The sequence below is a fragment of the Aythya fuligula genome, chromosome 4 (genome assembly GCF_009819795.1).
Source record: "Aythya fuligula isolate bAytFul2 chromosome 4, bAytFul2.pri, whole genome shotgun sequence".
Taxonomy (NCBI): Eukaryota; Metazoa; Chordata; class Aves; order Anseriformes; family Anatidae; genus Aythya; species Aythya fuligula.
Window position 1 is genome coordinate 981,483 of NC_045562.1, and position 12,569 is coordinate 994,051.

At 37.2% G+C, this 12,569-nt stretch overlaps 1 protein-coding gene across 5 annotated transcripts in view; it reads right to left on the bottom strand.

Moving 5' to 3' along the window:
• LOC116488502 (bifunctional heparan sulfate N-deacetylase/N-sulfotransferase 3) overlaps positions 1 to 12,569 on the bottom strand; it is an 80,415-nt gene that overhangs the window by 27,620 nt on the left and 40,226 nt on the right. For all 5 annotated transcript variants that reach the window (XM_032186095.1, XM_032186094.1, XM_032186096.1 and 2 more), the window contains exons 5-6: positions 10,544 to 10,729; positions 7,729 to 7,857 (exon numbers count right to left, since the gene is read on the bottom strand). In XM_032186095.1, the coding sequence (XP_032041986.1) occupies positions 7,729 to 7,857; positions 10,544 to 10,729 (315 nt within the window). The remainder of the gene's footprint in view (positions 1 to 7,728; positions 7,858 to 10,543; positions 10,730 to 12,569) is intronic.

A 12,569-nucleotide genomic window follows, 5' to 3' on the forward strand; every position in this document is an offset into this window, starting at 1 on the left:
CTGAGGATAGACAAAGCTTTATTTAAATGCATTTGCTGTATACTGCTACATGGAATCACATCTAGATAGCTTGTCTGTTCCTTGGACTTTCCATGCTACCTGCTCATTTAGTTTCTATATTTTCTCTATTCCATCCAAAAAATACCAGATTCTGGCTTTTTTTGGGTGGGTTTTGAAGAACAGAAAGGCAAGGAATACTAGTACTTTGCAGTCAACCAGATGCCAGGCATAACTGACTTCCCTTCCCTCCACAACTCATGGCATCTCCCTGAACTCTTGTTGGAGTTCCTATGCGTTCCTGAAACAGGCAGGAGTGAATGTGTAAGAGATGAAATTCTTGCCTTCCTCACTCACCTGTGACGTGGGATGAGCCTGCTGAGTGGCAGCAGCCTGCAGGAGACATCAGGCTACACTCCCAATAGCGCTGTGGTAGAAAGGCTATAATGACCCCAGCACACTGGGACTCAGGGAGGTACTTGCCCATCAGAGTGCTTCTCAACATGTTTGCTGTCTTTGCTGCCTCTTGCAGTTGGTATGATTAAATATGGTAGATGTGGAAAGCAGGACAGAAAGAAATAGAAGATTTGAGCCTGAATACCCTTTGTTTTTGTATTTTTCTCTGTAGTTCCAAGGCCTGACTATTCAGCTTGCTCAGGGTCACATTAATATCCAGTAGGTTATGCTGATGCTCATATAAGCCCTGTCATTTTCAGTGCTAAAGGAGATAATTTCTCTCTTGCTGTCAATTAGCTTAGTAACAGTTCTACTCACTGTAACTTGGGAGAGGTAAAAAATAGAGGAAAATAATACTTAGAAGTGAAAGCATATATAGATTACAATTATTTTAAAATCAATCAGGCACAGGGCCTAAACCATTAGCAGTTTTCTCTTGATCAGTACTGCTGTAACCTTATGGGGAACACACAGCTGGCTACACATTAATGTCATTGTTGGGCTGTCAACCATTTGAAGGCTTTCACCAAATTTCTCTCCACAGGGCACTTTCCTTTTCCTTCAGATCTGCAAACACACAGTACTTTGTAAGGAAGTGCACATAAGTGCATATAATGCAATTACTGTATTCTGTTCTGTTTGTTTTTCTTGGAGGCAGAAAAGGCATAGAAGATTTTCATGGACTGTTGTTTGCCTTAAACATTCATCTTGTAGGACAGCAAAGCTCCTGATCTTTATCTTCCACAGTTCACAGGAAAAAAACATGGGATGTTTGGCACAGGGTTATGCATGCCTTCTACTGATTTAAACTGGTACAGCTTAACTTTTATTGATGTTAATGGAAAAGGAGAGGCATATAATATTGCTTTGGACCATATCTCTTATGGAAGTTACAGTCTTGTATTAAGAAAAAGTGGGTTCATTAGATTATTTGGATTCTAGAATCAAAATACATCTCCCACATAAGGATTTGAAAACTAAAGCAATTAGATAAACTAAGTGAATAGACTCTAGCGATAAAATCTAGTGAACTGGTAGGAAACAGGTGAGAGATATTGCATTTAATATCATTGGTCTGTTTCAGAAATTTAATTTTTATTGTTAAAACTTTGTACTTAAGAAAAAAATAAGCTCTTCCATGTTAAAAACAAAACAATGAAACCAGTAAATCTGTCCTGCATTTAGGCTATCCAGTGCTGCATGATGTCTAAACAAGCAGATGGTAGCAGATGTGTATGAGGAAAGTACTGCACAGACTACAGCAGGGAGACATGTGAAAAACAAGCCTCAATTAAAGTCTTCCCTGTTCTTGAGGGTTACATAAAGCATGGAAGTTTATACAGAACTTGTCTTATCAGCTACTACAGGCATGAATATCCAACAGAATTTAATTCTGTAGTTCAAATCTCAGCTAAATTCTTAATGTCAAAAATGTTATCTTGGAGCAAGATCCTGATACAATTCTAATATAAATTCTCATCCTCATTTAATTTCCTATACTCTGTTTTTCTGTTTCAGGACATCTAAAGGGAACTCATTGTTTAAGTTCTTCATGAAATTTCAGCTTTTTTTCATATCTTTTCAAATATAATAAATATTGATCATTTTGATTTCTCTTCACAGTGGAGTTTTACTTACTGCTTTGTAGTCCTCTTCAGCCAACTGCTTCCAGTTTTACACAAAAGACTGAGTCTGCTGAGGGTATTGGATAAGCTTGGATTTACACAATGTCATTATACATATCTCTGCATTATTTTTCACTCTATTCCTTCCACATAGTGTTAGTGCCTTAAGGAAAAGGAACCTGGATATACTTATCTCACTGATAAGAACGTCAATGGGAAGGAAATAGGAAAAATCCCACTGATTTTACTGTGCAGATCAGCATATTATGGTTATCAATTATTGTATGTTCTATGAAACCAAATACACAAACTCACTCTAAGCAAGTTATTTCAGAGAAATAACTCCATTGTTGTCTGTGTAGCACAGACTAAGGAAAAACATAGTCATGTGTCAACTGAGGCTGCTGGCCATGCAGCCTCCAGGAGGACAAGAACTGTTCAACCTGTTTGTCTTTTTCTCTGTAACCTCCATCAGCCTCATGGGAAAGTTGAGTGGTCCTTTACTTTGAGCTCTGTGTGATTGTCAATGTTCACCTGGCAGTAGCTGCTCTAATACCTAATTTCTAATAGCTGCTCCCACAGGAGAACATGTACATCATTAGCAGAAATGCGGGAATATGCAGTGCTCTCTTTAGCAGAATCCTGATAAAGGACATTTAATGGAAATCTGTTTTATCCAAAAACTTCACTGAATATTGCAGACAGAGATAGATAAAACTGAAGTCACTGAAGATTCTAACAAGTGTGTCAAGCAAAATGCTCGCTAGATGTTTTAACATCAGTACAGATTCCTAATTCACTTAAATTTACTGACTTAAATTTTGCAGAAGTTATTTGGGAATTATTTTGGAACATTTCTGGTGCAGCTAATGCAAAATAAATAAATCGATAAAGAAATAATATTTTCTTTGTAAGGGGATGCCATATTTCACAAAACTAGCAGTAAGCTTTATTTACTCTGGGATACCCAGTTAAGCATAGCAAAGATAGAACATTAAATGTTCAAACATTTCAAAATGAAGCTAAAATGAAAATATATGCTTAATTCGGTCTCCTTTTAATTGACAGGATCACCTCTCCCTGTGTTTCTCTTAATATGGTATCAATACCACTTAAAAGTAGGTTATACCTCTTTATTTCCAACTGTTTGCACTGACATCCAGGCTCTTCCCTATAAGAGTTTACTAAGCAGTGGGAACAAGGAGAAAAACATCTTTGTGCTTTCACGTGCAACCAATGCTACTCAGAAAGTAAAAATGGAGAAGAAAAAAAAGTAACAAAGTGAAATAATAGAGCAAAGATAGGAAGCTATCTTACTGGATAAGGGATTTATGTTCTCACTAAAGACTTCTACAATTCATGTCTTCTTTTTAGCTTTGTTACAGATTTCTCTGGCTAAATTTGTGCAAATCAAATAACATCCCTGTTAGTCAATTATCTAACTGATAAAGTGGGTAAATTAATACCTGTGTACTAATAATACAGTACTGCTGAAGGCTTCCCCCCCCCCTTTTTCCCCCTTTTTTTTTTTTTGGTGGGGTGTAAAACATTTTGTGCAAGATCTTGACAATACTTCGCAAGGTTGCTAGTCTGAACCTGGGAAGCAACCCTGTGAAGCGTGTCAAGATTGGGGGAAGTACTGAGCACAGGGATCAGGGCCGGGTGGAGCACTGCATCACAACCAGTGCCACAAAAAAAGAACAGAGAGTCTTAGTGATCGGAAACTCCTTGCTGAGGCGCACTGAGGCTCCCATTTGTCGCCCAGATAACCTATCCAGAGAGGTGTGCTGTCTTCCTGGGGCACGTGTCAGAAACGTTAGGAAGGCTCTGCCACAGCTCATTAAACTGGAGGATTACTACCCTCTTGTTGTCATTCAGGTTGGATCCGGGAAGCTGCAACTTTCTTTAACATGAGGAATATTAAAAAGGACTTTGCATCCCTGGGAAGGTTGTTGAAGGGATCAGGGGTGCAGGTAATGTTCTCCTCTGTCCTCCCTCTGGGCGATCAGGACCCAGAAAGGAGGAGGAGAACGGGACAGGTGAACGACTGGCTGAGGGGGTGGTGACTGGACCAATGATTTGGGTATTTCGATCTTGGGGCCAAGAGGGCCAAGGGGATCCTGGCATGCATTGAAAGGAGCGTGGCCAGCAGGTCAACGGAGGTGATCCTCCCCCTCTACTCTGCCCTGATCAGGCCTCACCTGGAGTACTGTGTCTGGTTCTGGGCTCCCTGGTACAAAAAAAGACAGGGATCTCCTGGAAAGAGTCCAGTGGAGGGCCACAAAGATGATACGGGGCCTGGAGCATCTTCCCTATGAGGAAAGGATGAGACCTGGGTCTGTTCAGCCTGGAGAAGAGAAGACTGAGAGGGGATCTCATCAATATGTATAAATACCTGAGGTGTGGGAGACAGGCGAATTTGGCCAACCTCTTTTCAGTGGTTTGCGGGAACAGGACAACAGGTAATGGCCACAAGATAGAGCCCAGGAAGTTCCGCACCAACACGTGAAAGAACTTCTTCACGGTGAGGGTGATGGAGCACTGGGACAGGCTGCCCAGGGAGGTTGTGGAGTCTCCTTCTCTGGAGATATTCAAGGCCCATCTGGATGCCTACCTGGGCAGCCTGCTGTAAGGAACCTGCGTTGGCAGGGGGGTTGGACCCGATGATCTTTTGAGGTCCCTTCCAACCCCTTCAATTCTTTGATTCTGTGATATAGTATGAACTTGCCTAAGGGCTGCTGTAGTCAGCAAGATCTATAACAGAAGACAGACATACCAAACATTACTGGAAAAGTGGATAGCATGTTATAGTACTATTTAGTCTCTTTTTCAGCTTGGTGACACTTCAGCATTCTGAATGCTTTACGAACACAATGGTATAGCTGTCACAATCTTTTTACAACCACTATGAGATCACAACTTAACCAGCAGTGTGGGCATATAAATGCATACCAAATAAATACAGCTTACAGACAAGATTAGCTACTCCAGCAAACCAATTCTTATTTCCTAGATAAAATATTACCAGTAGAGAGTGTCTGCAGAGCAGGATTTCCTGTGGAGACTGATGCTCTTCTTACCTGCAGGACCTCTGACTATAGAATGACCTGGGAAAATGGCAGTAATACTGGTTCTCATGTCAAAAGCATACACACTCACATATGGTTTAGTGCTTTTTTGTGGTTTATACTGCAGTTTGTGGTTGATTCTAGCATACGATAGGGAAGCAGAGCCTCTCTTGTGAATAGCTACCATTACACAACCAGACAGCAAAGGAAATTTGGATTTTATTCTAAGGGACATTTATTTCTGTATAGGGCACTTATTTCCTAAAGCCAGTCTAGAAACTTATACCTCAAACTATATTCACTTAATATTAGCAATCCAAAATGAACGTGTAAACGTAATGAAGTCCTTTGTTAAGATTTACATTTAATTTACACCTGCACTTTCATTTTTTTTGAAACTAAATATTTATTTAGTCTTTTTTGACATTATATGGCTGACAGCATAATAATTCCTGGGTAGTGTTTCTACTTCATATGTTTTGCATCAGTGAGCAATAATATTTAAAAAATGCCTTGTAATGGAATTTTTGCATCCTCTGAAAGTCTGGATGTTTCATGTGAATTTATTCAGAAAGGAATCCCAGCAATTTTAATGAAACACAGGAAAGCCTATGAAACGCAATATGCCACTACATAACTTGACAAATGCCTAAAACCTTGACTTATGAATTGCGGTACAAATATATGTAATACTTAAATAAAAAACAACCAGTCAAAAAAAAAACACAAACAAAACCACCACAAACAAACAAAACAAAACAAACAAAAACCCAATTTTTAAATTGATTACCTGCCAGGCTAATGTTTACAACCTTAAGAACTGTTTATATGTGCATATTTACAATGCAATGCATCATCTTTTTAAAGGCAGTGCTTAAAAGGATTGCAGTAATTTGTTTTGGCCATATTTTGGCCAGATATTCATTTACAGTTGTATTTATAAAATATTGCATTTAACATCTATTCTTGTAGCCTGCACTGTTTTGGGGATAACGTATTTCTTAGAACTATCTGATCATGCAGTCTACGTTGCAATGCGCAAATCGAAGATCCCATAACAGTATCTAGAAAGACATTTCTGTACACACTTTCAAGTATGTAAGGCAGGATGTTGAAATATGTATGATCTATATCAATAATCATGATTGTTTTACTGTTTCTCTTCCCCTCTCTTCACTTCATTCTCTTAATTTGAAGGGGCTATGCCTCAAGCAACCATAGTAAATTTTGCTGTTTCACTGCTGTTTTAAGACAGTAAAATAGCTTTTTTGCTAAATTGTGGCTGTGTTTCCAACACAGAATACAATTTGTTCTAACTCAGAGTGTTACAATATGGTTTCCTCAAAGTCTCATTTGTTGAGCTAGAAACTCTTAGTATCTACACATTGCCAAAGCACCGCTAAGTTGCCAATAAATTCCATCTAAAGAATTCTCCAGGTTTCACCTCTGTTTATGTGCCTTACCTGACATGATATATATCGTCAAAGTTAGGACTGGGATTACTGCCATCCCCTAGCAGGGAGACCAGATGTGTGCTGAGGAAGTTTTTATTTCCTAAGTTTGCTATGTGAACATGAAAACAAAGGAGAACAAAACACATTAACTACTCTTAGAAAATCAAAATGATAGCCTTGAATAAGTTGAGTCTTGGAAAAAAAGACCTGCATATAAATAGGTAAGGTAGCTGGCAGTAGTTTGTTTCCTTTGGACTTGCATTGAATTATGGAAGATTAAGAAATGGCACAAAAATACTTCGGCAATTGTTTCAAAGAATTTGAGTGTAAATATGTTCTTTTCTCTTTGGATGTTCTAGAAAACCCAGCCCTAGTGATTAAATTTGTATAAAACAGGTACAGTAAAATTTATTTACATGTTTCTGCTACAAAACAGCTTCTGCCATTATTCCTTTTAATTTCAGTTCATTTGAAAGTTGGACGAAAAAAAATCACTAAAAGTTTGTCTGAAAGGTCAGTTTGGATGCAACCAACCTAATTTGGTGCCATTTTGAAGTACTGTACTGTTCTGTTCTAGTTTGTTCTTTATTCTTCCAGGAAAGGCAAATGAAAGGTTAAATAGACATATTAACTCTGTGGTTCATTTACTTGACCTCTTCTTTGAAGCTATTATAAATCAGCAACGGAACATTCTCAAAACAGGTTTAAGTGCAAGCACTTCTTGCTCGCAACCCTCTCAAACCAATGGATGTTCCCAACCTGTTTGTGAATTCTGAAGAGCAGGATAATCAACGTTACCTGAAGTACTTGTTTCATGGTAATACAGTTCTTAATGCTTGAGTTCTCTTAAAAAATACACTTCAGAGTTCTTTCATGCAAAAAGAAAATCAGAACAAGAAAGGCTTCTACTACTACATTACTAACAAAACAGTATTCAAGAAAAAGTTGAGATTATCTTTGTACAACAGATCATATATAATATTAATCTTAAATTCATCAATTAAAAAGACAGAAGAGCTTACACGATCATTACTAGTTGGAGAACCAGTTCTGATTATCCTTGAAGCATTAGTTCAGTTCTCCTTTAATTATTTTTCTAAAATCACTTCAAAATTACACTGTACTTACTGGATTGAGAACCACTGTGAAGAACAATTCCCCACCTTGAATACTTTTGTCTAGTTCCTTTGGGCCTCCAGGATATTCTTTATAGAAAATAGTGTGGGTGAATAAGCCACAAGTTTGCCTAGGAAGCACCTGAATTTGTGAAAAACAAAACAAAACAAAAATGTTTATACTTTCTATGAGATAGTAAAAGCCAGCTGAGTAATACAAGTGATCGTGTTCCTTTCTAATAACTACTGTGTAGATTTGGCATTGCAACATGGTTCCAAAAGTCAACAGTGATGTAGTTTCATTAATATACTGACAGATCAATAAATAGTGCTCACAGAAAGAGACAAGGTTTTTATTATCAGTTAAATCAGGTAGTCCAAAAATTCATCACACTTTGTTTGAAACTGGAGATTGATGTCAATAGCTGTTACAATTCAGCAACCTCCTCAAACCAATTCTGTCCATTATACCTGGTCCTAATATCATATATTCGAAGTTCATCAAAGATTTTAAGTCATTAAAAAAACCACAGAAATGTAATCTGAAATATCAATCTATTTTGTATTTATTAGTTCCAACTTTTATTTAAGAGATAGATTTAGATGATCCTTGAGGTCCCTTCCAACCCAAACCCTTCTACGATTCTATGATTTTCTGTAAATTTCAACTGGAATTTGAAAGTCTTTTGGCTTAGTCACTGTGACCAATAGAACGTCTCTGCTGATGTGATGATTTTTATTGGAAATGCTCACGTTATAAAAATATGTGCTTCTCATTCAAGTGTGCTGGCTTCGTAAGACAAGTTGCAATAAAAAAAGTAGCATAAAAAAGCATGTATTTTTAAAAACAGTCAAAGAAAAAATCTTTTGAATAAGCAAAACCAATAAATGTATTTTGGATTTCCAGTAAAACTTCAGAATGTTTTCTATCAATTTCAGAAAATAAATCGCTGGGGAGTATTTCAATTATGGCTATTTTTATGGAAATTCAACAGCTGAATATTGATTTTCATGTATAATTCTTAAACTGAGACTGTTCTGAAATATTTTAGTCCAATTTAGGTCATTTATTATAAAATAGGTTAAACTTTTAAAACATGCAAATCCCTTAATTGGTGGGTTTTTACTCTTTTTTTTTTTTCTTGCAGATACATTTCTCAACATCTTTTAGTGTTGTACAGAAAGCTGTCGCTATAGATCATAAATTCTGTGTTTTCATAAGCTGTATGGAATTTGCGTGTTTGCTATAAACTTGCATATGCTTTTTTAAAACCTTCAGATGATGAAATATGAGAACATTTCTTCACTGAGACAGGGAATGAAGCTGTAGTGGATGGAAAATGCTCTGTCAAATCTTACACAACAATTTTATTACTGCATGCGTATTCATCACTATAAGCCTGCAGATGTAAAATATTTATGTGTTTGCCCTGGAGAACTGAAAGCTTGAGACTCCTAGAACAGGTGGCTTTATATGACTTCTCTTAGTAAATTGATGTTTGGCCGCAGTGTCCATTCTTTCAAAGCTTATGTTAAATCTCATTATGTATATTCAAATGGCATGTTTTTACAAAAAGTTATGAAAGAGATTTCTGGAGATTCTCAATCAATCTTATACAAATACTTTACACCCCCGAGCACAACCAAAACCCATTATTTACATGCTGCTAATGCTTCGAGGAGAACAAACATTAGATCGAATCTGCTTGGTGTCAGTTTTTTTCCTGGATGTCTGGAGATCATTTCATCTTGCTTCATCCAAATATAGATCAAAACGTTAAAAGTTTGCCATATTATTATTCTGTTAGAAAAGCGGTATCCATGGGAACTGGAGGACAATACCAGAATTATGTTATAAGCTCAGTGGCAGTCTTGTGCTGAGGCACACAACCCTCCAAAACTGTTGGTGCATCCAGATGTGTAATACAGTACACACTGTAGTATCTTTCCCATTCACCACTTTCCTAAATGCTCCAGAAGAAGCTCAACAACATGCCATCAAGTGTTTTTTCAATTTCTTCTGAAACACTTCTCAGATAATAATGACATCACTTGATTCAGAAATAGCTTAAGTCCTGGTGACCGGATGGTATTAGTGTAATGCCTTCCACGTCAGCAGTGTACAACACTTTTGGCAAATACCGCTGTCAGTGAGCTAAACTATGAATTATGTAATACAGAAAAATGTGTGCGATTTGATTTGTAGCTGCATCAACTGCGCAGTTTCACAGCCTGAGGGGAAGTCTTCCTTCCCTCACCCTTCTAGGTGTTAGCCTTGCATCCAGACAGATCACCTGGGCCCAGAACCTAGGTGAGGGGTTAAATCACAGTGCAAAGCACAGTTCACGTTTCTGTACATCAAGAAGGAAAACGAGGGCAACTGTGCATGGTTCATATGGAGGATAAAATATTTATGCATAAAGATCCAGATTTTCAGATGGCATAAACTGGCAAAGCTCTTCCGCAGTTAATGGTACTATGCAAATTTAAAACCTGCTAAAAATCTAACTCATAATATTCTGTTAAAAGATGCAAAGTAGACTTTTTCGTGAGCTCTCTGAACCAGTACTTAACAGTAGGAACAGAACAGTTAACAGCCTGTTAACTGTTAACAGCAAGGTTCCTGGAGGCCACCTCCCTCAGCAATAACATCAGCAACAGACTGCTTTTAATTAACAAGATACTGTCAAATATATCTTGCTACTTATGCAAAGCAGTATGTGCTTCTCACAAAGTGAACTTTCAGGATAACATGCTTTTTCAACTTAAAAATAAATAGTTTGTAAAATGGTAGACTCTTTGTAACACGGACAACAAATACAACTCACCATGATATTTTTGTGGATGAAGCCTCTTCTATACCTTGCAGGTTTCAGATGAGGGTATTCTTCTGTGCTGGTAACTCTGATATTCCAGACCTTTTTCCAGGCATCATAAAGTTGAACATGCACTGGATAGACCCCCGAATGGTGTGGAGCCACTGCATAGCCCATGTCAGTTGGAATACCATGTTCCTAAAACAGAACAGAACAACTTTCAAAAATTTAAGAAACTTCACGTTTGGGCATTTTGCAAATTCTTTGATTGTGGAAGATCGAGAACAAGTCTGAAATACAAATAATGGTGACATTAAAATATGAGGTATAAAATGGAGATGAAGGCAGAATAGTGAAGATAAAACACAGGATTTTAATACATAAGGCCTTTTAAAAATATTTCTATTAGTATGTAGGAAAAAGTAATACAAATGTATTTTATGTTGATTTCTTTAATCAATACATTATTCACCGCTGCATTCTTTCAAGTTCTTAAAAGGAAATATGCTCACAAACTAAGAATTCAGAAAAAACTACTGGCACATATGCAACAAAAACAGCTAGCATTTGGCATTTAAAATTAAGAAAAAAAAAAGTGATATCCACTACATTTCCCTACACAATTACTTAGTTGAATTTCACAGAGGATCACCAGATTTCCCTTCTAATCCAACGAAGTATAAACCATATTCAAAAATAAAAATCTTAACTATTTTTGTATTGTTTTAAAAAAGAAGAAAAATTAGCCACTTGTAAAATCCTGAAGATAACAGGCAGATGTTCTAGATTATCTCCTTTTGTAGCATATCTTTTGTTTTTGCAGATTTCTATCATTTATCTTGTTTACATACTCATCTTGCCAGTATTACTTTATCTAGAAATTCAGTTTCTACTCTCTTCTTTCTGGTTTCCAATGTACTCTAATGAGTTCTGACACTTTATCTGTTTTCTTTCAGGTTACTTTTCAAAAGACAGAATACAGCAGATATTTCTGTGATATCTGGTTAGTACAACATAGGATGTTGTTGTGGTGGAATGATTTAGAAAAACTGCCTTTTGCACAACCGTTGCATTAGGTTTAAGAGCTTTTTAGATTGTTTATATTTGTATCATCTTCATCACATTTTAAAATTACACTTTGTGTGCCAAGATAAGATATGGTTGATACCTGGGTTCCTTCCATTACATAAACCAGTTATTAAGGAATCTGAAAAACTCTAAGTCTTCTCTTAACGAAAAGTGAGTTCATGACATTTGTAAAATAACCCTTCTTCATCTTTTCTGGAGGACTAGACTACTGCGTGAGATCAAGTGTACTGGATGGACAGGACAACAAAGATGAGGAAAACAGGGTAGACTAAAAACCGGTGTGCTGAAAAACATGGGAATTTTCCCAATTTTTATACAAGGGATTTAACATAAAAGGAGATCAGGTAGAAATGAAAGAAGTTTTTTCCAACCAGAAGGAAAAGCCTGAGCAGGAAGTGAATTCTGTAGGAAGTGCTAATAACACACTGTGAGGATTGTTAACAGATCCCACACAATACAGTGAGGAAGAGAACGCAAGAAGAGACGTTCTTCATCTGCCTACATTTGAAAAGTTCCTGTGCTGCCTGAAGTATAGAATATGCACAGCCTTATTTGTTTGCACCACCACGTGGTCACAAAGGTTTGGTACATAAACCCACGAGGATGACCCCTGGGAGGTATGCTTAAGCAAATGGGAATACTGGTATTCGGAACGAGTCATTCACATTTTTGGTAAGAAGGTTAAGTGCTTGCTAATTTTCTGAGCCATCTGGGTCTCAAGAAATAAAAATCTAAAAGGTAACTTCCTCTGAGAACTAGCACAGGAGCAATAGCATCAGACAGTTGTCTCCATCTATAGGTTTAGTTCTCTCGCTGTAAGGACATCCATTCTGCCCTTTGATAATAAGGCTTCCATACTCAAATTTTCTTTACCTACTCAGAAGTGATGTGTAAGCAGATTATTACATGGAAGTCCACGTTACAGCAATAAATATACATGTACATAAGG